The following is a 25347-nucleotide window of genomic DNA, read 5'->3' as shown; positions in this document are numbered from 1 at the left end:
ATTCATGAAGTTTGGTAGAATATTCTCTTAAGTGAAACTGAAGTCGCTCAGTCGTATCCGACTCTTTGTGACCCCTTGGACTGTAGCCTACCAGGCTTCTCCGTCCATGGGATTTTCCAGGCAAGAACACTGGAGTGGGTTGCCATTTCCCTCTCCAGGAGATCTTCCCGACCCAGGGATTGAACCTGGGTCTCCCGCATTGTAGGCAGACGCTTTACCGTCTGAGCCACTAGGGAAGTCCTTCTCTGAAGTAATGGTTAATCACTTGTTCTGTATATTCAAAATAAAGGAAATGGGTCAGTTTATCACTGGCTATATTGCTGAGTTGCTCAGTCATGTCTGACCCTTTGCGACCCTATAGACTGTAGCCTGCCAGGCTCCTCTGTCCATGGAAATTCTCCAGGCAGGAATACTGGAGTAGGATGCCATTTCCTCCTCCAGGGGGTCCTCCTGACCCAGGAATTGAACCTGGGTGTCCTGAATTGCAGGCAGATTCTTTACCATCTGAGCCACCAAAGAAGCCCATATCGCTCACTATATTCAACAGCAAACAAGCTATTTTTCAACTCATATCTAAGTTTTGTAAATCCTTCCTCAGGAAGTGATTGGTTCTCAGATGGTAAAGTGTCTACCTGCAATGCGGGAGACCCGGGTTTGATCCCTGGGTTGGGAAGATCCCCTGGAGAAGGAAATGGCAACCCACTCCAGTACTCTTGCCTGGAAAATCCCATGGACGGAGGAGCCTGGTAGGCTACAGTCCATGGGGTCACAAAGAGTCGGACATGACTGAGCAACTTCTCTTTCCGTTGGTTTTCCTATCTATCTGTATAAAGATTTCCTGCTGCTGCTAAGTCGCTTCAGTCGTGTCCGACTCTGTGTGACCCCATAGACGGCAGCTCACCAGGCTCCGCCGTCCCTGGGATTCTCCAGGCAAGAACACTGGAGTGGGTTGCCATTTCCTTCTCCAATGCATAAAAGTGAAAAGTGAAAGTGAAGTCGCTCAGTCGTGTCCGACTCTTAGCGACCCCATGGACTGCAGCCCACCAGGCTCCTCCATCCATGGGATTTTCCAGGCAAGAGTACTGGAGTGGGGTGCCAAGATTTCCTGAGTTTTATTTCTGGTATTTTAACAAACCACGTATGAGACAAGAAAATCTTAGACTTCTTTAACCTAAGGAAGTGGTGACAGGCCACTGACGAATATTTTAGCTTTACAGCGGGTGTGCCAACAGGATGTTAGTTCACTAAGACTACTTGATGCTTGAAATACTAAGAAACACGAGTTTTATATCCCAGGTCTGTTCCCATGTCCCTTCTTCATGTATATGAAATTCAATATGAATGAAAATAAATTAGAAAAAAAGATCCTGGCCTGTTTACCTTGGCCTCTTCTAATCTGTAATCAGGAGGAATCGTTTCTTCTTTTTCACCAAGTTTCTCACGATCCTCTTCTTTGGCTTTCTCCTGAGTGAAAATTAAACCATTTTCATTGTTAATACGTCGTTCTGTGATAAAGTGGATGCTTGAGTGACTAAATCCGACATCAGTGAATTCATTGTTCGGTTCCCACAGCAACTGTATCTTTGACGCTGCGTCCTCCTGGGTTAGCAGGCTCAGACACCACTGTTTTCAGCCTGCCAGGTTAAGGGGCAGCTGTGAGGAGCGGCAGACAATACCACTTCCCGCCTTAGTCCTTGGCAATGGAAACCGGGTGGACAAGGTGAGACTCAGAACTCCGGTCTCTGCACGCCAGCCATCCACTGCTGCATCTACACGCTGGTGCTCCCTCTGCTTTGGCTTATTAAACAGGACATGCACCATAGCAGAGGAAGCCAGCTGGCCACGTGGTGCAGGAATTTTTTTTTTTTTAACTGACTGACTTATTTGGGGAGTTGGGGCGACCAATGATAGCTCCTTTCTAGAAGTTTCTGAGCTGCCATTACCTTGACTTTATCCTCCACAGGCTTTCCGTCTGCTGGATCTGCTTCCTTTTTGCCCAGGCTTCCAGCCAAGGCTTCGACAGCATCATCTGGCACCATGCCCTTCTGAAAGCATAGCAGCGGGTATACTAAACAGGTGGTTAACCACATCTTTTAAAAGAGACTACAACGAACAACTCAGATGAGCATATCCTTCTTTCAGGCCTAGATAAGAAGCACATGTCATCTTTTAACAATTTGGAAAATCTATGTAATTAGAATCTAGGTTTAAAAAACCTGATGTGTTAAAGATGAGGGCAAGTTTCTTATGCTAAACATTAATGCAATTTGTGAGCTGCCACTGAGAAGCTTATTAGATCGAACCAGCATTCTGGTTCAGGAATAAGGAAGTGCACTAAATGGGAAGGACCACGGAGAAGCTGAAAGCCAGGAAAGAAGAAAAGACATGATCTTCAGGTGACTGTCCTAGAGATAGCACAGGAAAGAGGCTCAGAGAAGCCCTCGAGAGGATCTTCTTCCCAATGAAACAGCCAGGCCTGCCCTGGAGGCGATGCCTCTGGCTGAGCCTGTAGGCACAGAAGCTTGTGTCCTCTGTGTGGCTTCTACTGGTCAGAGTGGACTCACGCCAGTTCAGATGACTGGCTGTGTGACCTACTAACCTGGGTGATACGGTGAGAGCAGTCTGCCTGTGGTCTAGCTGATGAAAATGAAACGTGCTCCCTATGATACAGTAATAACACTGGACACAGTGTGATTTAAAAAAAAACACAACTACTGGATGAATATAGAACGTAAACGGCAAAAAGGGAAAAGAAAGAATAAATTATGTTTGGGCTAAAAGATAGGACTAGAGCTGGCTTTTTTCAAACCACGAATCATGATCCATACGTGAGCAGCGCTTAAATCAATTTAGCAGGTAGGCAGTCAGGCCTATTTTTAATGAAGAATATAAAACTGAATGCATCATGCATATCAAGGATAAGTACCATTTACTAAATTATTGTTGGTACTGTGTGGGTTGCAGAATTGATGAATTCCCTACAGTTGATCTTGATACAAAGTGTGAAAACTCCTGAATTAAACAGTCTCAAAGATTATTCTTATCATAAAAGATATATATCTTCACATGGAGTACATATTGGAGTAAAAACGTCTTTCTGTTTTATACAGCTTAGCTACCCTAAGTAAGAAAACTTGTTCTGCTGCTAACCTGCTCCACAAAAGATCACCAGGAAATAAGGGGCAGTCAAGTGGGAAGGGATTTATCACCATCTAGTGGTTAGAATATTCATTGGAAAAGGACTGATGCTGAAGCTGAAACTCTAATACTTTGGCCACCTGATGCAAAGAACTGATTCACTGGAAAAGACCCTGATGCTGGGAAAGATTGAAAGCAGGAGCAGAAGGGGACGACAGAGGATGAGATGGTTGGATGGCACAACTGATGCGATGGACATGAGTCTGAGTAAACTCTGGGAGCTGGTGATGGACAAGGAGGCATGGCGTGCTGCAGTCCATGGAGTCGCAAAGAGTCTGACACAACTGAGCAACTGAACTGAACTGAACTGAGTGGCTGGAAACTCCATAGATTTTTTTTTCCCCCAGGGACAGTAAACATCCCTGATGTATTCAACCTGCTTGGGATTGTAACCAAGAGTTGCTGGGGTCCCCAAGTCTTAGCCAAGCAATCTCACTGCTACCTGATCCCAGTCACTCGCTCACACTTTTGTTTTCTAGTCTCTGCTGCAGAATCTTGGAAACCAACGCTGCCTTAGTCTGTGTTCTCTGGCTCAAGAAATCAGTGAAACAGCGTTAGAAAAGCAAGGAGAAGCAGCAGTCTTAATAACTAACGGATCTAGAAACAGGACTACGGACAAAAGCTTCTATCTCCACTGTCAAGTTCAGAATTAGAACTCAAGTCTCCCAATGTGCTCAATAAACTTTTTCTGCCACAAGAACTGCAGACGGCACACACTCATCCCCACCCTCCCGGCTTACTGTCTGCTTTTGCTCGCTCATCCTCCAGCCTCTCTGGAGTTCTCTGACCTTCATCACATTCTGTGCCTGTTCTTTCTGGCTTCCGTGGGTGTCACAACCCCAGAAATGCCAAGTGACCTCAGTGGTGATCAACTCCACCACCGTGGTAACCAGAGTTGGTGGAGTAGAGGCCCAGGAAGGGGGTAAGAGAATGGAAAATCCAGGGCTCTTTTCCCCGCCGCCCTCCAATGCTTGACTCTCTACAGTCAAGGTAAAGTTGGAAAGGAGCTAACTTGCTCTTAAGCCCTGGCAGTCACAGTCGACACGACAGGTAGTGGCCCTACGTTTAGGTACCAGAGTTCTGCACTGGAATGTTGACTACTGTCTTTTTGACTCCAGTCACTGCCTCTGTGCCTACTTCCTTCACAATCTCTGTCAAGATTCCCTCTCCCACTTCTGTTCTTAACCACTGTGGCCTGTGGCCTGACTCCCACAATGCCAAAGTTTTTGGAGGGGACCCTGAGAATCTCCCACGCAAAAAAGGAGGTCACGTCCTGTCCAAGGCAGGAGGGAGACTGTGACGTGATTTGCTGATGGCACCCAGAATTCCCTGGCAGGAAGCAGCCACTCGGGGTACCCAGGACACATGTCCCACCCCTTCCTCAAGGCCCTCTTCTCTCAAACAACTAAATGCACAGACCTCTGTATCCCAAGGGCTCCACACCTCTGTGCTGGCCTGAAATGGGCTCACTGGTCTCCCCAGGAAACAGTGCTGCTACCACTTCTCAGCAGGATCCTGTCCTCCACATGCAAGCCTTTCCAAGTTCCTCCAGGAGAGGAGTTTCTTCACCAGCTTTCCTTTTTCCATAGGAGAATGATCAAACCGAACTCTGACCGTCAGACCTGGCCCATATCCACACTTGAAGGGGGCTGAGAGCAGGGACCCTATCTTAAATCTAGCTGAGCTTCTGCAAGGTGAAGTGAATTGCTCAAGGTCCATTCAAAGTTCGTTTTCCTCATTAATAAGAGAGACATGATCAGAACAGACGTCACAGTGTCCTCATGAAAATTTAATGAGAAGATACTGCTAAGCACCTAGAAGAAGTTAGTCATTTAGCCTGTAGATTCACTAAGTCTGTAGTAAGGAAACATAGTTCCATCAGCGGGTATCCTCTGAGTCAGAATCTATCTGCTAATGAAAACAAAACTTACTGAATTCAGAAGAACATAGATTCAACCAGTTAAATAGAACACTTAATACAAAAGTCAGAACATCAGAGACACAAAAAGAAGAAAGAGAAAGGAAGTGAGTCCATCTGTTGCCATTCAGCTGGGAGAGAAAAGGAGTCATGACGATAAAGGTTCTTCTGTGTTCTTCTGTGTATTCACAGAATTGTGTATACACCGAAGAACTGTACAAAAAAGATCTTAATAACCCAGATAACCACGATGGTGTGATCACTCACCTAGAGCCAGACATCCTGGAATGCAAAGTCAAGTTGGCCTTAGGAAGCATCACTATGAACAAAGCTAGTGGAGGTGATGGAATCCCAGTTGAGCTATTTCAAATCCTAAAACATGCTGTGAAAGTGCTGCATTCAATATGCCAGCAAATTTGGGAAACTCAGAAGTGGCCTCAGGACTGGAAAAGGTCCGTTTTCATTCCAATCCCAAAGAAAGGCAATGCCAAAGAATGTTCAAACTACCACACAATTGCACTCATCCTACATGCTAGCAAAGTAATGCTCAAAATTCTTCAAGCTAGGCTTCAACAGTACATGAACTGAGAAATCCCAGATGTTCAAGTTGGATTTAGAAAAGTCAGAGGAACCAGAGATCAAATTGCCAACATCCGCTGGACCACTGAAAAAGCAAGAGAGTTCCAGAAAAACATCTACTCCTGCTTTATTGACTATGGCAAAGCCTTTGGCTGTGTAGATCACAACAAACTGTGGAAAATTCTTAAAGAGATGGGAATACCAGACCACCCAACCTGCCTCCTGAGAAACCTGTATGCAGGTCAGAAGCAACAGTTAGAACTGGACATGGAACAACACACTGGTTCCAAATTGGGAAAGGAGTACAACAAGACTGTATATTGTCACCCTGCTTATTTAACTTAAATGCAAAATACATCATAAGAAATACCAGGCTGGATGAAACACAAGCTGGAATCAGAATGCTAGGAAAAACATCAATAACATCAGATATGCAGATGACATCACACTTACGGCAGAAAGTAAAGAAGAACTACAGAGCCTCTTGATGAAAGTGAAAGAGGAGAGTGAAAAAGTTGGCTTAGAACATTCAAACAACAAAAATCATGGCATCCAGTTCCATCACTTCATGGCAAATAGATGGGTAACAACGGAAACAGTGACAGACTATTTTTTTTGGACTCCAAAATCACTGCAGATGGTGACTGCAGCCATGAAATTAAAAGACACTTGCTCCTTGGAAGAAAAGCTATACCAACTTAAACAGCATATTAAGAAGCAGAGACGTAAAAGCAATACTAAGGGGAAGGTTCATAGCAATACAGGCGTACCTCAAGAAACAAGAAAAAAATCAAATAAATCAACTAACTCTACACCTAAAGCAACTAGAGAAGGAAGAAATGAAAAACCCCAGGGTCAGTAGAAGGAAAGAAATCTTAAAAATTAGGGCAGAAATAAATGCAAAAGAAACAAGAGACCATAGCAAAAATCAACAAAACTAAAAGCTGGTTTTTCGAGAAGATAAACAAAATTGACAAGCCATTAGCCAGACTCATCAAGAAACAAAGGGAGAAGAATCAGATCAACAAAATTAGAAATGAAAATGGAGAGATCACAACAGACTCCACAGAAATACAAAGGATCATAAGAGACTACTACCAACAGCTATATGCCAATAAAATGGACAACTTGGAAGAAATGGACAAATTCTTAGAAAAGTATAACTTTCCAAAACTGAACCAGGAAGAAATAGAAGATCTTAACAGACCCATCACAAGCACGGAAATCGAAACTGTAATCAGAAATCTTCCAGCAAACAAAAGCCCAGGACCAGACGGCTTCACAGCGGAATTCTACCAAAAATTTAGAGAAGAGCTAACACCTATCCTACTCAAACTCTTCCAGAAAATTGCAGAAGATGGTAAACTTCCAAACTCATTCTATGAGGCCACCATCACCCTAATTCCAAAACCAGACAAAGATGTCACAAAAAAGGAAAACTACAGGCCAATATCACTGATGAACATAGATGCAAAAATCCTTAATAAAATTCTAGCAAACAGAATCCAACATCATATTAAAAAGATCATACATCATGACCAAGTGGGCTTTATCCCAGGAATGCAAGGTTTTTTTAACATCCGCAAATCAATCAATGTAATACACCACATTAACAAATTGAAAGAAAAAAACCATATGGTTATCTCAATAGATGCAGAAAAAGCCTTTGACAAAATTCAGCATCCATTTATGATAAAAACCCTCCAGAAAGCAGGAATAGAAGGAACATATCTCAACATAATAAAAGCTATATATGACAAACCCACAGCAAACATTATCCTCAATGGTGAAAAATTGAAAGCATTTCCCCTAAAGTCAGGAACAAGGCAAGGATGCCCACTTTCACCACTACTATTCAACATAGTTTTGGAAGTTTTGGCCACAGCAATCAGAGCTGAAAAAGAAATAAAAGGAATACAGATAGGAAAAGAAGAAGTAAAACTCTCACTGTTTGCAGATGACATGATCCTCTACATAGAAAACCCTAAAGACTCTACTAGAAAATTACTAGAGTTGATCAATGAATATAGTAAAGTTGCAGGATATAAAATTAACACACAGAAATCCCTTGCATTCCTATACTCCAATAATGAGAAAACAGAAAGAGAAATTAAGGAAACAATACCATTCACCATTGCAACAAAAAGAATAAAATACTTAGGAATATATCTACCTAAAGAAACAAAAGACTTATATATAGAAAACTATAAAACACTGATGAAAGAAATCAAAGAGGACACAAACAGGTGGAGAAATATACCGTGTTCATGGATTGGAAGAATTAATATAGTGAAAATGAGTATACTACCCAAAGCAATCTATAGATTCAATGCAATCCCTATCAAGCTACCAATGGTATTTTTCAAGGAACTAGAACAAATCATCTCACAATTTGTATGGAAATATAAGAAACCTCGAATAGCCAAAGCAATCTTGAGGAAGAAGAATGGAACTGGAGGAATCAACCTGCCTGACTTCAGGCTCTACTACAAAGCCACAGTCATCAAGACAGTATGGTACTGGCACAAAGATAGAAATATAGATCAATGGAACAAAATAGAAAGCCCAGAGATAAACCCACGCACATATGGACACCTTATCTTCGACAAAGGAGGCAAGAATATACAATGGAGAAAAGACAATCTCTTTAACAAGTGGTGCTGGGAAAACTGGTCAACCACTTGTAAAAGAATGAAACTAGAACACTTCCTAACACCGTACACAAAAATAAACTCAAAATGGATTAAAGATCTAAACATAAGACCAGAAACTATAAAACTCCTAGAGGAAAACATAGGCAAAACACTCTCCGACATAAATCACAGCAGGATCCTCCATGTCCCACCTCCCAGAATATTGGAAATAAAAGCAAAAATAAACAAATGGGACCTAATTAAAATTAAAAGCTTTTGCACAACAAAGGAAACTATAAACAAGGTGAAAAGACAGCCTTCAGAATGGGAGAAAATAATAGCAAATGAAGCAACAGACAAACAATTAATCTCAAAAATATACAAGCAACTCTTGCAGCTGAATTCCAGAAAAATAAACGACCCAATCAAAAAATGGGCCAAAGAACTAAACAGACATTTCTCCAAAGAAGACATACAGATGGCTAACAAACACATGAAAAGATGCTCAACATCACTCATTATCAGAGAAATGCAAATCAAAACCACAATGAGGTATCATTTCACACCAGTCAGAATGGCTGCTATCCAAAAGTCTACAAGCAATAAATGCTGGAGAGGGTGTGGAGAAAAGGGAACCCTCTTACACTGTTGGTGGGAATGCAAACTAGTACAGCCACTATGGAGAACAGTGTGGAGATTCCTTAAAAAACTGGGAATAGAACTGCCATATGACCCAGCAATCCCACTGCTGGGCATATACACCGAGGAAACCAGAATTGAAAGAGACGCGTGTACCCCAGTGTTCATCGCAGCACTGTTTACAATAGCCAGGACATGGAAGCAACCTAGAGGTCCATCAGCAGACAAATGGATAAGGAAGCTGTGGTACATATACACAATGGAATATTACTCAGCCATTAAAAAAATACATTTGAATCGGTTCTACTGAGATGGATGAAACTGGAGCCCATTATACAGAGTGAAGTAAGCCAGAAAGAAAAACACCAATACAGTATACTAATGCATATATATGGAATTTGAAAGATGGTAACGATAACCCTATATGCGAGACAGAATAAGAGACACAGATGCATAGAACAATTTTATGGACTCTGAGGGAGAAGGTGAGGGTGGGACGTTCTGGGAGAATAGCATTGAAACATGTATATTATCATATGTGAAACAGAACACCATTCCATGTTCGATGCATGAGACAAGGGCTCAGGGCCGGGGCAATGGGATGACCCAGAGGGATGGGATGGGGAGGGAGGTGGGTGGGGGGTCCAGGAAGGGGAACACATGTAAACCCATGGCTGATTCATGTCAATGTATGGCAAAAACTATTACAATATTGTAAAATAATTAGCCCCCAACTAAAATAAATAAATTTATAAAAAAAAAAAAAAAAGAAGCAGAGACATTACTTTGCCTACAAAGGTCTACAGAGTCAAAGCTATGGTTTTTCCAGTGGTCATGTATGGATGTGAGAGTTGGTCTACAAAGAAAACTAAGTGCCAAATGATTGATGCTTTTGAAGTGTGGTGTTGGAGAAGACTCTTGAGAGTCCCTTGGACTGCAAGGAGATCAAACCAGTCCATCCTAAAGGAGATCAGTCCTGGGTGTTCATTGGAAGGACTGATGCTGAAGCTGAAACTCCAATAGTTTGGCCACCTGACTGCGAAGAACTGAGTCACTGGAAAAGACCCTGATGCTGGGAAAGATTGAAGGCAGGAGGAGAAGGGGACGACAGAGAATGAGATGGTTGGATGGCATCACCGACTCAATGGACATGAGTTTGAGTAAACTCCGGGAGTTGGCGATGGACAGAGAGGCCTGGCGTGCTGCAGTCCATGGGGTCGCCAAGAGTTGGACACGACTGAGTGACTGAACTGAACTGAGGATAAAGGTGCAGACTTTTCCATCAGGACAGTCAATAAAAAGTACTTCTGGCTGTTGGTGGGACTCCAAATCAGCTTGAAAGTCACAGGAAAGTGAAGAAGCATGATTATCCACAGTAGCTAAGGAACTAGAAAGCATGTCAAGAGGTTAAAAACCAAACAACCTGAAATAGTGTAAACATTTAAATCTAGCCTGAGTTGCCAGCTCCTCCCTGGAGCCCAAGATGGAAGATAATATAGCTATTTAAGATTTAATTTTTATCTTGTTAGAACAAGGTAATACAATGGTAATACACAGCAGGAAGGGTCAGGGAGGAAGAACACTGCTTTCTCAAGACATTTCTCAGTGCCCAGAGGGTCACTCACCGCTGGAGCTGCTGTGGGTGGAGCCGACTGCACAGAACATACGGTTTGAGGCACGTCCTCTGCCATGGGCACAGGGGCAGCAGCCGGAGACGCCTGCAGAAAGAAGCAGACGCAACGAAGGATTTTTGAAATACCCAGTTATTCAAATGGAACAATAATGAACCAACAATATGGTCTGCTACCCTACCCGCTGTGAGAATGATCTGCTTGAATACCTAAGGATCTTGAGCAGTGAATAACCCAAGGCATGTTAAACCTCTCCAGCTACCACTACTTCAACTTGGTTTTACCTCTTGCCTTAGGTAGGTTACTTAACCTCTCTGAGACACAGTTTCCACATCTGCAAAATGAGAACGATGACAGTACCTACATCTCAAGGCCTTTAATGAGACAAAACATGCTAAGTGCTTTGCATAGTACGTGGGAACACAGTAAGCTCAAAGACTGTTATCAACTGTCATTATTTAGATGATTTGCCATCATATAATACATGGCAGATAGATGGGGAAACAGTGGAAACAGTGGCTGATTTTATTTTTCTGGGCTCCAAAATCACTGCAGATGGTGACTGCAGCCATGAAATTAAAAGACGCTTACTCCTTGGAAGGAAAGTTATGACCAACCTAGACAGCATATTAAAAAGCAGAGACATTACTTTGCCAACAAAGGTCCATCTAGTCAAAGCTATGGTTTTTCCAGTGGTCATGTATGGATGTGAGAGTTGGACTATAAAGAAAGCTGAGCTCCGAAGAACTGATGCTTTGGAACTATGGTGCTGGAGAAGACTCTTGAGAGTCCCTTGGACTGCAAGGAGATCAAACCAGTCCATCCTAAAGGAGATCAGTCCTGGGTGTTCATTGGAAAGACTGATGTTGAAGCTGAAACTCCAGTACTTTGGCCACCTGATGCAAAGAGCTGACTCATGGGAAAAGACCCTGATGCTGGGAAGGATTGGGAGGAGGAGAAGGGGACGACAGAGGATGAGATGTTTGGATGGCATCACCGACTCAATGGACATGAGTTTGAGTAAACTCCGGGAGTTGGCGATGGACAGAGAGGCCTGGCATGCTGCAGTCCATGGGGTCGCCAAGAGTTGGACACGACTGAGTGACTGAACTGAACTGAGGATAAAGGTGCAGACTTTTCCATCAGGACAGTCAATAAAAAGTACTTCTGGCTGTTGGTGGGACTCCAAATCAGCTTGAAAGTCACAGGAAAGTGAAGAAGCATGATTATCCACAGTAGCTAAGGAACTAGAAAGCATGTCAAGAGGTTAAAAACCAAACAACCTGAAATAGTGTAAACATTTAAATCTAGCCTGAGTTGCCAGCTCCTCCCTGGAGCCCAAGATGGAGGATAATATAGCTATTTAAGATTTAATTTTTATCTTGTTAGAACAAGGTAATACAATGGTAATACACAGCAGGAAGGGCCAGGGAGGAAGAACACTGCTTTCTCAAGACATTTCTCAGCGTCCAGAGGGTCACTCACCGCTGGAGCTGCTGTGGGTGGAGCCGACTGCACAGAACACATGGAGGTTCGAGGCACGTCCTCTGCCACGGGCACAGGGGCAGCAGCCGGAGACGCCTGCAGAAAGAAGCAGACGCAACGAAGGATTTTTGAAATACCCAGTTATTCAAATGGAACAATAATGAACCAACAATATGGTCTGCTACCCTACCCGCTGTGAGAATGATCTGCTTGAATACCTAAGGATCTTGAGCAGTGAATAACCCAAGGCATGTTAAACCTCTCCAGCTACCACTACTTCAACTTGGTTTTACCTCTTGCCTTAGGTAGGTTACTTAACCTCTCTGAGACACAGTTTCCACATCTGCAAAATGAGAACGATGACAGTACCTACATCTCAAGGCCTTTAATGAGACAAAACATGCTAAGTGCTTTGCATAGTACGTGGGAACACAGTAAGCTCAAAGACTGTTATCAACTGTCATTATTTAGATGATTTGCCATCATATAATACATGGCAGATAGATGGGGAAACAGTGGAAACAGTGGCTGATTTTATTTTTCTGGGCTCCAAAATCACTGCAGATGGTGACTGTAGCCATGAACTTAAAAGACGCTTACTCCTTGGAAGGAAAGTTATGACCAACCTAGACAGCATATTAAAAAGCAGACATTACTTTGCCAACAAAGGTCCATCTAGTCAAAGCTATGGTTTTTCCAGTGGTCATGTATGGATGTGAGAGTTGGACTATAAAGAAAGCTGAGCTCCGAAGAACTGATGCTTTGGAACTATGGTGCTGGAGAAGACTCTTGAGAGTCCCTTGGACTGCAAGGAGATCAAACCAGTCCATCCTAAAGGAGATCAGTCTTGGGTGTTCATTGGAAGGACTCATGTTGAAGCTGAAACTCCAATACTTTGGCCACCTTATGCAAAGAGCTGACTCATTGGAAAAGACCCTGATGCTGGGAAGGATTGGGGGCAAGAGGAGAAGGGGACGACAGAGGATGAGATGTTTGGATGGCATCACCAACTCGATGGCCATGGGTTTAGGTGGACTTAGGGAGTTAGTGATGGACAGGGAGGCCTGGTGTGCTGCGGTTCATGCGGTCGCAAAGAGTCGTACATGACTGAGCGGCTGAACTACACTGAACTGAATACATAATGTTATATAACATATAATATTATATAGCTATAATATATATATATTGCAATTATGCAATATTTAAATATATCATGTTTATATATCTAACAGCACCCTGTGAATTGTAAATAGCTAGGTACAAATGCAAGGTAGTAAGACTATCCCAGGGGTTCTCAAAATGAGGTCCTGCGACCACCAACCTCAGCACTGCTAGGGAACTTGTTAGAAATTCAAATTCTTATGCCCCACCTTAACATACTAAATCAAGAATTCTGCGGGTGGGCCTCAGTAATCTGTGCTTTGATAAATCCTCCTGGTTATCTTGATGCACACTGAAGTTTGAGTGTCACTATCATTTTGTCACAAAAGTAAAATTTCAAACAGGTTGCTTTTATTCCAGACATTTATGGAAGTAAATCCTATATGCAAAGTGCTTACCAGATGATCATTAATAGTGTATGATCTCTTTCAAGAAATTTACTATGTTAAAATATGTACAAATGTGAGCAGTAAAGACCAAAGCAGCTAAAACCTTGTTTGCAACAAATGTCCCAACAGGGATATAAAAAGAAACCATGACAGACTTCCCTGGTGTGTCGTATTCTGCTTCTTAAGAGTTGGAAGGGTGGTAAGGTTTGGGGAGGGACGTGCAGGAGACAAAGGCTATATTTTAGCAGAGCCTTTTAGGGATGACTAAAATTTTAGCTGATCTAGAATTTGGAGAGGTTATTCCAAGCAGAAGGAACCACATGAGAAAAGCTTGAAGACACATAAGTACTTACTATCAGAGTTTAGTGATGGGGGACACATCTTGGTAGGAAAGGAAGCTGGTGGTGGTGGTTTAGTCGCTAAGTCAGGTCCAACTCTTGCGACAGCATGGACTGTAGCCCGCCAGGCTCCTCTGTCCATGGGATTCTCCAGGCAAGAGCACTGGAGTAGGTTGCCATTTCCTTCTCCAGACCCAAATAAATAAGCAGGAACTTTTTTGGGAAGCGGTTGGCATTGGAACAGGGGAATGTTGTGGCTACAAACATGCTTGAGAAAGAATAATGCCGGTGGACACATGGGGTGGGCTGGAAGGAGACCAAAGACGGAGGGCATGGCCGTCTGAGGTGATGAGTGATGACAGCTTTAAGTAGGTCAGTTACAGAAGCGGGAATGGAAAGAAAAGCATTGGTGTGAAGGCTCTCCTGAAGGGAATAATTGATTACAGGACTTAAACTGCAGGAATATCAGGGTCAGCTTGGGAAAACAAAGCACATCCATAAACAGGCAAGATGGACATGGCATGTGAAAAAATACGGCAAAATGAGCCTTTTCATCAGCTGCTTCCTGTTAAAATAGTTTTGGTCTCGCATTTTCAAGATCATAGAAAAACAACCAAAACTGGAGATTTTAAGTTTTAGAAACATACCTCTGTTTTTTCAGTTGGCTTAGACTGTTTTTCTTTACACTTAGATTGGTCAAAATCTTCTGAAAGTTCATCAATGAGTTCTGATTCACTCAGGGGCTGTAATGTAAGGAATATTATATAGTATGAAAAGAATTAATTTTTACTTTGATAGAAGAAAAAAGCTTTCCTAGAGAACAAGTTTTTCTAGTTAACATATATTAGGTTGCATTTTAGGATCTAAAACCCAAAAGTGATTTATACAGGGCATATATTTCACTTATCAATATAAGATAAATGTCATGCAACATATAATGAATACTGAACACCCGAGTACCACAAAAAATGTTAAAAGGTTTATTCAGCTAAAAGTTTTCCTGATACTTCAATTTCAAAGTAATTTTGTTCAAATAAAATTGCCCATTTCCAGTGAAGAGCTGCACAGTTCTTTATGTGATTGTTTTTTCTACTTCCTATTGACTTTCATAATGAATAAGTCAGAGGAAATAAGTCAGATCATATATTCCCTTTATATAAGAACGTGGGGTTTTGGCAGGGAAGTTCTGTTATCCCTAGTTCCTTCCGGTGAAGTGGTATTATTTATTTACTGTAGTTGGTCAAAATCTCCACATGCCCTAATCTAAGCCAGACAGATGGCATGTAATTCAGAAGCTTGGCCCCAGAGATGGACAGACTGAGTTTCAAGCCCTGGCCTTGCTACTTCCTAGCTCTTTGACTTTGGGCTATTTACAGGATCCTTCTATGTCTCAATTTCCTCACCTGTAAAATGGGGATAATAATAGTGCCTTCTTCATTCAGTGAAGACTCAAAATGATAACACACAAACACCATTTAGTGTAGTGTCAGGCACACGGTAAGTGACTAATAGATGTAGTTGCTTAGTATCACCATGCCAGGTAACTATGCTGGTTAACAGCAAATTAAGTAAAGGTAGTATAGAATCAGAGCACTTGATGATGAGATTAGGATCAAAGTACATGCTAATGACCTAATTTGAGGGCCCTCTTGATATCAGCTTCTATGTTCAATGAATGTCACCTATAAACTTGAAATAGTTCAGTAATAATTCATGAGGTAAATAATCATTAAAATGTGTGAAATGGCCAATTGCTGCTGTCAAATGTTCCTTTTTCCTCAATACTAGGCTGGCATACGAGTCTCCAGAGTGAGATCTGGTCTTGAAAATTATTTGTCTATATCTTACAGTTGTATTTTTTTTTTAAGTATCAGAAAAAAACGTATTTCCTTACCTTGGGTTTTTCTTCAGCCTCTGGCAAGAGTGGTTTTCCATCTTTATCCTGTGAATGAAATTGAAAATTCATTTAAAATGAAACAAAAAATTTTGCTTTATTATCCCATTAAGTTTGTTTTAGAAATTCCAGGATATGAGAGAAGAGACTGTCTTTTTTCCATATGTTAGAGTGAGTTTATATTTCAAATTAATTTTTTAAATAAAGCGTCAGAATAAGGAGCTGAGTTATAAAATCAAGACCAAATGCTATAAAATACAATGCAATTACTTTTTTTTTTTAAGTTACTGAAAAATAATTTCCATCTTTGGATAGGGAAGTAGAATTTTTTAAAAGGTTCTTTGGCCAAAAAGATGCAGCTTCATCAATGAAAAAAAGGTTTTGATTCTCCAACCAGGGTGAAGAGGCAGATCTCATTCCTATAAAACTTAATTGTTTGGACATTCACATTCTAGAATATTTCTTAAAGTACTTTATACTTTCCATATATAAGCATTACAACTATTTTGCATCATACGTTTATGTGTATTATTTCAAAGATAAATACAAATATAATTACAGGAATAAGTCCACTCTCCTCACACTAAACCAAAACCCCTTTCCCTGAAGACACTGGTAAACCATTGTACGTTTCTCTACCACTTACAAGATCTGTGTGCCTTTATCCATCGACAGTTAGAGAGAATATAAACTCCCAATTATTCCTTCTGCTTTAAGGTTAAGGATCTATGTCAAGTATGGTTAATAGCTGAAACACTTGAATTTGTGGGAATTTTAGTGACCACACGGGGTCACTACTTAGGAAACCCTCTTTTAAAGCGTCCAACTGTACAGGACAGAAAATAAAAGTTTCAGGGTTTCCAGAGTTAATATCTGAACTGGGACAGACAGGGCAAAACAGGACACGCGGGCAGGAGCAGCGAGCCGCCGGCATGCAATGAGGTGAGCAACGTACTGTGGCCGGTTTTAATCTATACTCCGATGGGACTGTTTCCTCATCTTCACCACATTTCTTTACTTTCTCTTCTTTGGCTTTTGCCTGAAGAAAGTGGAGGGTAAAAAAAAAAAAAACATTTGGATAATACAGGTAAAATAAGACATCACTTTATGTACTCCATGGGTGTCAATGAGAAGAACAAATCAGATTAAAGGGCCTTGTGAGCAGCCAGGAGAAAGGCAGTACAGGGAGACTAGCGGTAGAGGAAAAACAAGCCAGCCAGGAATCCCGGGGAGGTGTTCTTGCCCTGTCTCCATGGCACTGGGAAGCCACCTCGACTTTCTTTGCCTCAGTTTCTTCAGCTGTAAAATGGGGCTACTTCTTTAAGAAGCCTTACCTAGCTCTCTTGATTTGTAAAGACCAGCAGAGAAAATGAAACAAATATTCTTTGAAGAAAGTTAACAAGAGGGCACAAGTTAGTTGCAATGATTTTACAGCCTTCATCTGTCATACTCAATGAGGTACTTACCTAAGGGGGAGAAAAGAAAAAAAAAACCCAATGCTCAGGAGTGTTAAACTCGTTCAGTGTTAAACAGATGAGAAATGGGAGAGACATCCCATCACAAATCTGGCTGACCCATGGATAACTGGTTTTACCTCTTTTAAAAGGACTCCCTTCAGCAACACCAAGAGCCACTGGATTACGGAACCATGAGCAACCGAATGCATGGACGTGTAAGTGCACTTCCACAGCAGATCAGTGGCTTTCGGGATGGAACATCTGCATTTTAAGTTACTGGTGGGTAATGTGAAGTTTCATGCTATGTAATAATTTGTATCAGTATCAAGTCATGGATTTAAATCACCAGCCAAGGAGCTACTGGGCACAAACGTGTGTGTATGTATGTGTGTGTGTGTGTGGGGGGTGGTATTTAGCTGATTCTAACTCACTTTATTGCTCCCATCTACATCTCAGCCCAAGACTGTGGTTCTCCGTTGAATGCTTAGTTTGTTGATTAATTTTAAAATATTTAATGAGCACTTTTAATAAGCCAGGTACCTTTCCTAGGCTTTGGGATTATAGTTTTATTGTTCTATAGAATAATAATGTCATTAAAGGATGAAAGGGATTTTTAAAAAATATTTCCAGTTATACTCTACTGCAAGATACACAGGAAGTCCTATTACACAGTAGTTCTCCCCAGTTCAGGGATCTGTGAGGTCTCCAGCTATAGAACAGTCCTCATGAAAGAGTCATCCATACAGGACTGTGCCCCCACTTGGGCTTGTGAACAGTAAGTCATATGCATAGCTAGATACCTTGCTATTCCTCTTTGACCTTTATATATCTTAAATGTCCTCACTGGTCTGTATTCAATAGGTGATGAAAACAAACATCCCCTGAATTAAAATAGTTCCAGACTAGATAACTACACCAGAAATGGTGGTGGTTTAGTCACGACATCATGTCTGACTCTTTTGTGACTCCCATGGACTGTAGCCCACCAGGCTCCTCTGTTTGTGGGATTTTCCAGGCAAGAGTACTAGAGTGGGTTGCCATTCCCTTCTCCAGGGGATCTTCCAGACCCAGGGATAGAGCCCTGGTTTCCTGCATTGCAAGCAGACTCTTTACCAACTGAGCTACCAGGGAAGCCCTAGAATAAGGAGAGATTAATAATGAGGTATCACTACAGAATAAATATGCCATGATACATTATTCATAAGAATGACAAGCAGGCATGGACCTCCTCTCTGAAGCATCATTTGGTGTAAAATGTGCTGCAGTGGCCGTGGACTCCTATACCATATCAGTCTTTATGGGGTTATCACAGCAGACTACCCAAAGTAGTGAATTCACCATCAGGTACTAAAACTCAACGTAAGGGTCCAGAGGATTAGAAAAGCTTCATACTTTATACATAATTAAAAAGGAAAACTAGTGGAAAGAGTGAAAAGGAATTGTTCTTTTTGTTCAAATTTTAGGAGTTTGCTAATTTTCTAGAGGAAATTTAACACATTCCCTGGTCTTAAAAAGCAGAGACATTACTTTGCCAACAAAGGTCTGTCGAGTCAAAGCTACAGTTTTTCCAGCAGTCATGTATGGATGTGAGAGTTGGACTATAAAGAAAGCTGAGCGCCAAAGAACTGATGCTTTTGAACCGTGGTGTTAGAGAAGACTCCTGAGAGTCCGTTCGACTGCAAGGAGATCCAACCAGTCCATCCTAAAGGAAATCAGTCCTGAATATTCACTGGAAGGACTGATGCTGAAGCTGAAACTCCAATACTTTGGCCACCTGATGTGATGAACTGAGTCATTGGAAAAGACTCTGATGCTGGGAAAGATTGAAGGTGGGAGGAGAAGGGGACAACAGAGGATGAGATGGTGGGATGGCATCACTGACTCAATGGGCATGAGTTTGAGTAAGCTCAGGGAGTTGGTAATGGACAAGGAGGCCTAGCGTGCTGCAATCCACAGGGTCACAAAGAGTCAGACACGACTGAGTGACTGAACTGAACCGAACTGGTGCCTCAGAGGGTAAAGAATTTGCCTGTAATGTGGAAGACCTGAATTCGATCTGTGGGTTGGGAAGATCCCCTGGAGAAGGGAATGACAATCCACTCCAGTATCCTTGCCTGGAGAAGTCCATGGACAGAGGAGCCTGGCGGGCTACAGTCCACAGGGTCGCAAAGAGTCAGACACGACGGAGTGACTAACACTTTAATTCCTCTACATCCCTAAACCCAAACTGTTTAAAACTTATTTTGACATAACTTGTTTTACATCTACTCATCTGATTTCAGTCACTCTAAGAGTCTTTTCATCCTGGGATCTATGTCTATATGTTCCCTCCCCAAATTATCATCTTCTTAAATCACCCTAATCAAACAGCCCCGAGGCAGAAGTGCCCTTGGCGGGCTGCCACGGAGCCCTCGGTGGTGGACCCCCAGGTTCCTGCCAGGACCACTCCTTCCTTGAGACACTGTGCCCCCTCGGACCCTGCTGTAATCCAAGTTCGCCTTCCCCCCAGTACATTACTTGGTCCTGGAGGACAAGGGTGGCTTCTCCCGCTCCCTTGCCTTCGCCGTCATAAAGCCTTTCGTGCCATACGGCACCTGGCAAGTCCTCAAAGAAGGTTGATGATAGAAACTGGCCCATTGGGGACCGGGTGGTCCCAGACTCCGGGGGAGCTGCTGGGAGTGACCGAGACCCACCTTCCCCCGGAGACCCAGAACAGGAAGTGACAGCGGAGCCAGCAGCATTGTGACAGCGCCAGCCGCCAGCTTCCACCTGAGCTGGGAGGGGGTGCCCCCGGGAGGGTCCCCCACCACCGCCTGGCCAAGGGTGCCCCCGAGAGGGTCCCCCAACCACCGCCTGGCCAAGGGTGCCCCCGGGAGGGTCCCCCCACCACCGCCTGGCCAAGGGTGCCCCCGGGAGGGTCCCCCCACCACCGCCTGGCCAAGGGTGCCCCCGGGAGGGTCCCCCACTACCGCCTGGCCAAGGGTGCCCCCGGGAGGGTCCCCCCACCACCGCCTGGCCAAGGGTGCCCCCGGGAGGGTCCCCCCACCACCGCTTGGCCAAGGGTGCCCCCGAGAGGGTCCCCCCACCACTGTCTGGCCAAGGGTGCCCCCGGGAGGGTCCCCCACCACTGCCTGGCCAAGGGTGCCCCCAGGACTCCCCTCTGCTTCCCCTCCTCTTTCCCCTCAGAAGACTCTGAAAAATCCTTTAAAAATTGAAACTTAACATGAAAACTCTCTTCTGCCAAACACAAGCAACTCCCTAGCTCCACACTCTAAACATGCATTCGTCCTAGTTATAAAGCAATTATTGCTTGATTTTATTCTAATTGGTGACAAGGTTTCAACACTTTTCCCCAGAGTTATACAAAGGATCTCCCACCCCCATCTGCAGCCATCTCCCCTCTTTCTTTATAAAGAGAAACACCTAGAACCCTTCTGTAAGGACAGCTTTCCAACTTCCATATGAGCAGAGAAACCTGTTTCTCACCAGGCGACCACCTCTATGTTATCTTGTTTAGCCAGGCATCACTTAAGAATTGGCAAAGGAGATTAGTCATTCATTTGAAGTATTAAAATTCTAGATGGTTTATAAGACAAACACTCAAATATCCTTCCTGGTTGCTAACTCCCCAGCAATAAAATATCTGAATTAGCGAGACTCTGAAAGTAAGGCAGAACAAAGCACAGTTCATTTGAGATCTCTAATAAAAACAAAAGTGGTGCAAAAGTTCTAAACATGTGTTGTGCATTAGTTTCGTAACCTTGTAACCTGCAGACTACCAGGCTTTGTATGTGAACCCCCAGGTCAGTACCTCATCGACCTCCTTAATGGAGCTGAGGTCGAGCTCCGGCTCTGGCTTCCGGGTGCCCAGGGAGGCTGACAGGGCCTCCAGGGCCTGGTCAGTCATGGTGTCCTGCGGAGAAGCACAGAATTCTGTACGTGAAAAAAGAGACGCTCTGCTCAACCTAGACAAGCCACCTACTTCTTTGTGACATTCACATTTTGCCAGTAAATCTCTAAGAATGAACTGTGGCTTGAGGAAGGACTCTAGGAAGGCAGTTTTACTCGAAACCCAGCAAAAAAAGAGAAAGAAAGAACTTACCGGTGAGAGGAACCTTGGGCTAGGACCCGTTTGTACAGTAACAGTGCTTCTGGAGGTACACTTCACCTCTTAGCAAGCGAGGGGTGCACGTAGAGTAATCATTAAAAAATACTCACATCAAAGTACTGTTTTTCTTTTTCTGAACATAGGTCCCTTAAAAATGACTCTGACTTCAGCACAGCGGAGCCCAGGACTTCACCTCTTAGCAAGTGAGAGGTGTAAGTAGAGTAATAATTATAAAATACTCATATCAAAATACTGTTTTTCTTTTTCTGAACACAGGGCCCTTAAAATGACTCTGACAACCCGTGTCCTTTAGCCCAGTGAAGCCCAGGAAGCAGGGGGCCCTGAAGTGGCTCATGGCTGTAGGAATTCCCACTCTCAGGGGTGTGGTGCTCTCTGCTCCTCCAGATAAAAAATAAACTGGCCACTCCATGAGCCAGAGGCAGAGCAGCGCCCACAGAAAACTCCTCCCTGCAGTATCTGGGCGATCTGCAGACAGGGCAGGTCCTCTCATCCAGCCCAGAGCTGCAGGGCTGCCTTTCAGGATTCCTGAGAATCAGGTTATAGCTGACTGTGGTCAAGGTGGACAGAGTAACTGCAGCAACGCTCCCCTTGAGGATCACAGGAACTCAAGCCCTTTAGAAAATCAAGGCAAAGATCTGATGTCCCCAGAAAGTGGTGTCTCTGGGGTCCTGCCCTTCTGTGTAGCGTAATGGTGAGACAAACTTATCCCACAACAAAAGCACGTGTGCCAAAATCACCCATAAGCATTTGTAGAAACAGAGAAGGCCTGCCTGATCAATATATCCCTGACTGGTTTCACTATGCCACACAGACCAAAGGGGAACAAAGGTGGTCTACGGGTGTAATGCACTATTGAGATGCCCCCCCAGTCAGCTGTATCAGGCTCAGGAAAGCAAACGGCTGTCCAAGGGGACCGTGCTGAAATTCAGAGAAGTAAATATTGATACCTCTTCCACTTTGCTTTTTTTCTCTTGGGGTGGAGCAGCACTTCTGATCATCCCAGCTGACTGAGCTTTTAAAGCCTCTTCTGTAGATTTCTGAAAAATAAAAGACAAAAGAAGGTTTGACAGGTAGATGAAGGAAACGTATTAACCAAATGGTAAGACCCAGAAGTAAAAAGCTGGCATCTTAGGGCTTCCCCAGTGGCCAGTGGTTAAGAGGTCGCCTTGCAATGCAGGGGGCATGCGTTCGATCCCTGGTCAGGGAAGATCCCACATGCCAGGGAGCAACTGAGCCTGTGCGCCACGACCACCGAGCCTGTGCTCGAGAGCCCTTGAGCCACAACGACTGAAGCCTGTGCACCTAGAGCCCCGGCTCTGCAACGAGAGAAGCCCCCTGCAGAAGCCTGCACCTTGCAACTAGACAGCAGCCTTCACTTGCTCCAACTAGAGAAACCCCCAACGCAGCAACGAAGACCCAGTGAAGTCAAAAACGAAGTTTAAAAAAAAAAGGTGTTGTCTTAAAGTGGGAGGTAGTTTCTAACAAGTTTCCCTAAGTGCATTAAAAACAATACCTCTTTCTCAGTCTTCTTTCCATCAGCTGTAGGGGAACTGCAGGTGAAGTCTGACGACAAGGCATCGATGGCATCATTGGGCCCCAGGGGTTTCTAAAGAAACAGGCAGCATGATGGGTCACACATGGGAATCATTCAAGTGACAGAACAGATTATAAACCCAGCAAATGATGAATACACTCGTGCAATTCTCTGACTACCAAAGGAGATACTTAACGAAATAACTCAGATGAAAGCCTATGTTTGAGAGGAAACTGGATGCTCAATGAATATTATTTTTCTGTTTCTCTCAACATACTTATTACTATGTTGGTAGGATATTCTCATCCTATTTTTAATAATATTTATTTTGTCCTAAAACTTTCTTGCCCCATTCTTTCCCTCAAAAAAAAAAAAACTAATTAGGAAATAAACAAGCACTGAAATGACCCCCATGCCCATCCTCTTTCTCTGAATAGATGGAAACTTCACCTGATTTAGAGATTAGTATAGTCATAATCCAAAAATACAGAATTGATAACTCTATCCCCCTAACCAAAGATATGAAAAGCGTTAAATCTGATCTTAGAAGACATTTATGTAAACTTACCGAGGAGTCTGGAGGAGGCCCTGTGATCCCTTCTTGTTTCTGAAACAAATATTAGTTTGATGACGCTGAGAAGGCAAGATTAATCCTTACAGTCAGCAAAATGCACCCCTCAGTGAATGCGAGGGGCTGAACTGCGTCCTCCCAAAATTCACACGCTGAAGTCCCATCTCTCAAAACCTCAGAATGGGAATCTATTTGAAGATGGGGCCTTAACAGAGGTAATTACAGAGGTGCTTAAGTGCTTAACTTAATTACAGAGGTAATTAAGGTGAAATGACAACATTAAGATGGGCCTGATTTCAATATGACCAGTGTTCCTACAAAAGGGGGAAGTGACCCAGAGATCCACGTAGAAAAAAGATGACACGCAGATATGTACACATAGAAAGAAGATGTAGAATTATTCCACACGGAGATATCTATATGTGGAGACCAAGCAGAGGGGCCTGAAACAAAACCAACTCTGCCCACATCTTCATTCCAGTCTTCCAGCCCCCAGAACTGTGAGACAGTTAAGTTTCTGTTGTTTAAGTCACCCAGCCTGTAACACTCTGACATGGGACATGGAAGCCCCATCAAACTAATACGGGGAGCTTCAGAGTAATGACAATTTCACAAGCACATTATTTTATCTAAGTTAAGATAATTGGATATATTAATGTGATAAAAGTTATTATTCCAAAGACAAAACAATAAGGTATAAATACGTAACTGTTTAACTTACATTCAAAAGTTCCCTATATTTTGGAGGAAGTGTGACTTCTCTTTTACCCAGTTCCTCTATGTAGGTAGAACTCATTGGATCCTAGAAAAAAAAAAGTATATATAGGGATATTAGCTGAGAATGTTGTATACATAACTCTTAAACCAAAGTACTATTGCATTATTAACTTACAGAACTATTGAGATTAAATACAAATCATTAAGAAGCCAGCATTTTATGCAACTCTGAAATTCTATGTTCCTACAGATACTTGCCCATATTTAATTGGCTTATCCCATAAATAATGCTATAAAATATTTAAAGCAATATATTAAATTTGATTCCTATATAAAATATATTTTATTTTAAAATATTTTGCATTATCTAATATTTCTATACCTACAAAAGAGCAGTTGATAACAGTGAATTTCTATATAACTCAATAGATCTAGTTATTTCTTATGTAATAAGAAAAAAAGTCAGAGTGATGTCTCTTTTTTAGCACTCTCCAATCCAATTTTTCTTACTTGTTTTCCAGAGATAGCCACCATCCCAAACTTTATCATATCCATCAGTATAAAGCTGAGTATATTTTAAAACAGTTATTCCACATGTAGGTATCCATAAACAATATACACCATTACTTTGCCTATTTTCAAGTGTTACATACATAAGTGGTATCAGATCAAATTCTACATATCATTCTGCAATGTACTATTTTTTACTCAAAATTATGCTTTTGTAATGAAACCATATTGATACATGAACAAACCATTTTAACCACTATAAAGCATTCCACTTGTCATCCTCTTGTTTCCCCTTGAATGAAATCATTTCCAAATGTTCCACCTGTTCTTGTAACTCCTTAAACACTGGGCAAGGCCCTCTCCAGGGAGTCTGTCTAGACGTGGAACTGCTGGTTAGAGGGTATGCATATATTCATGTGACATCCACAGACTCTGGGCCACCTGTCAGACTTTCACACTTCTGCCAATCAGGTAAGTGTGAAGTGTTACCCTCTGTGTTTTAGTATCATTTTCCTAATTACTAGGGAGACTCTCATGTGTCTACTGGTCAAATTTTCTCCTAAT

At 42.7% G+C, this 25347-nt stretch overlaps 1 protein-coding gene across 43 annotated transcripts in view; it reads right to left on the bottom strand.

Annotated features, from left to right (window-relative positions):
- CAST (calpastatin) overlaps positions 1-25347 on the bottom strand; it is a 251044-nt gene that overhangs the window by 16144 nt on the left and 209553 nt on the right. For 32 of the 43 annotated variants that reach the window (XM_081498794.1, XM_081498793.1, XM_081498796.1 and 29 more), the window contains 12 exons: positions 24278-24358; positions 23554-23592; positions 22965-23057; positions 22399-22488; positions 21134-21235; positions 16821-16904; positions 15866-15913; positions 14619-14714; positions 12084-12179; positions 10593-10685; positions 1944-2045; positions 1381-1464 (listed from right to left, as the gene is read on the bottom strand). In XM_081498794.1, the coding sequence (XP_081354920.1) occupies positions 1381-1464; positions 1944-2045; positions 10593-10685; positions 12084-12179; positions 14619-14714; positions 15866-15913; positions 16821-16904; positions 21134-21235; positions 22399-22488; positions 22965-23057; positions 23554-23592; positions 24278-24358 (1008 nt within the window). Of the gene's footprint in view, positions 1-1380; positions 1465-1943; positions 2069-10522; positions 10686-12083; positions 12180-14618; positions 14715-15865; positions 15914-16820; positions 16905-21133; positions 21236-22398; positions 22489-22964; positions 23058-23553; positions 23593-24277; positions 24359-25347 lie in introns of all 43 variants that reach the window. The other 11 variants (XM_081498802.1, XM_081498803.1, XM_081498806.1 and 8 more) reach the window with 3 other exon arrangements.

Source organism: Giraffa tippelskirchi, chromosome 6 (genome assembly GCF_054371585.1).
Source record: "Giraffa tippelskirchi isolate mGirTip1 chromosome 6, T2T-mGirTip1v1.2.pri, whole genome shotgun sequence".
Lineage (NCBI taxonomy): Eukaryota > Metazoa > Chordata > Mammalia > Artiodactyla > Giraffidae > Giraffa > Giraffa tippelskirchi.
This window is presented reverse-complemented; position numbering and strand designations above follow the sequence as displayed.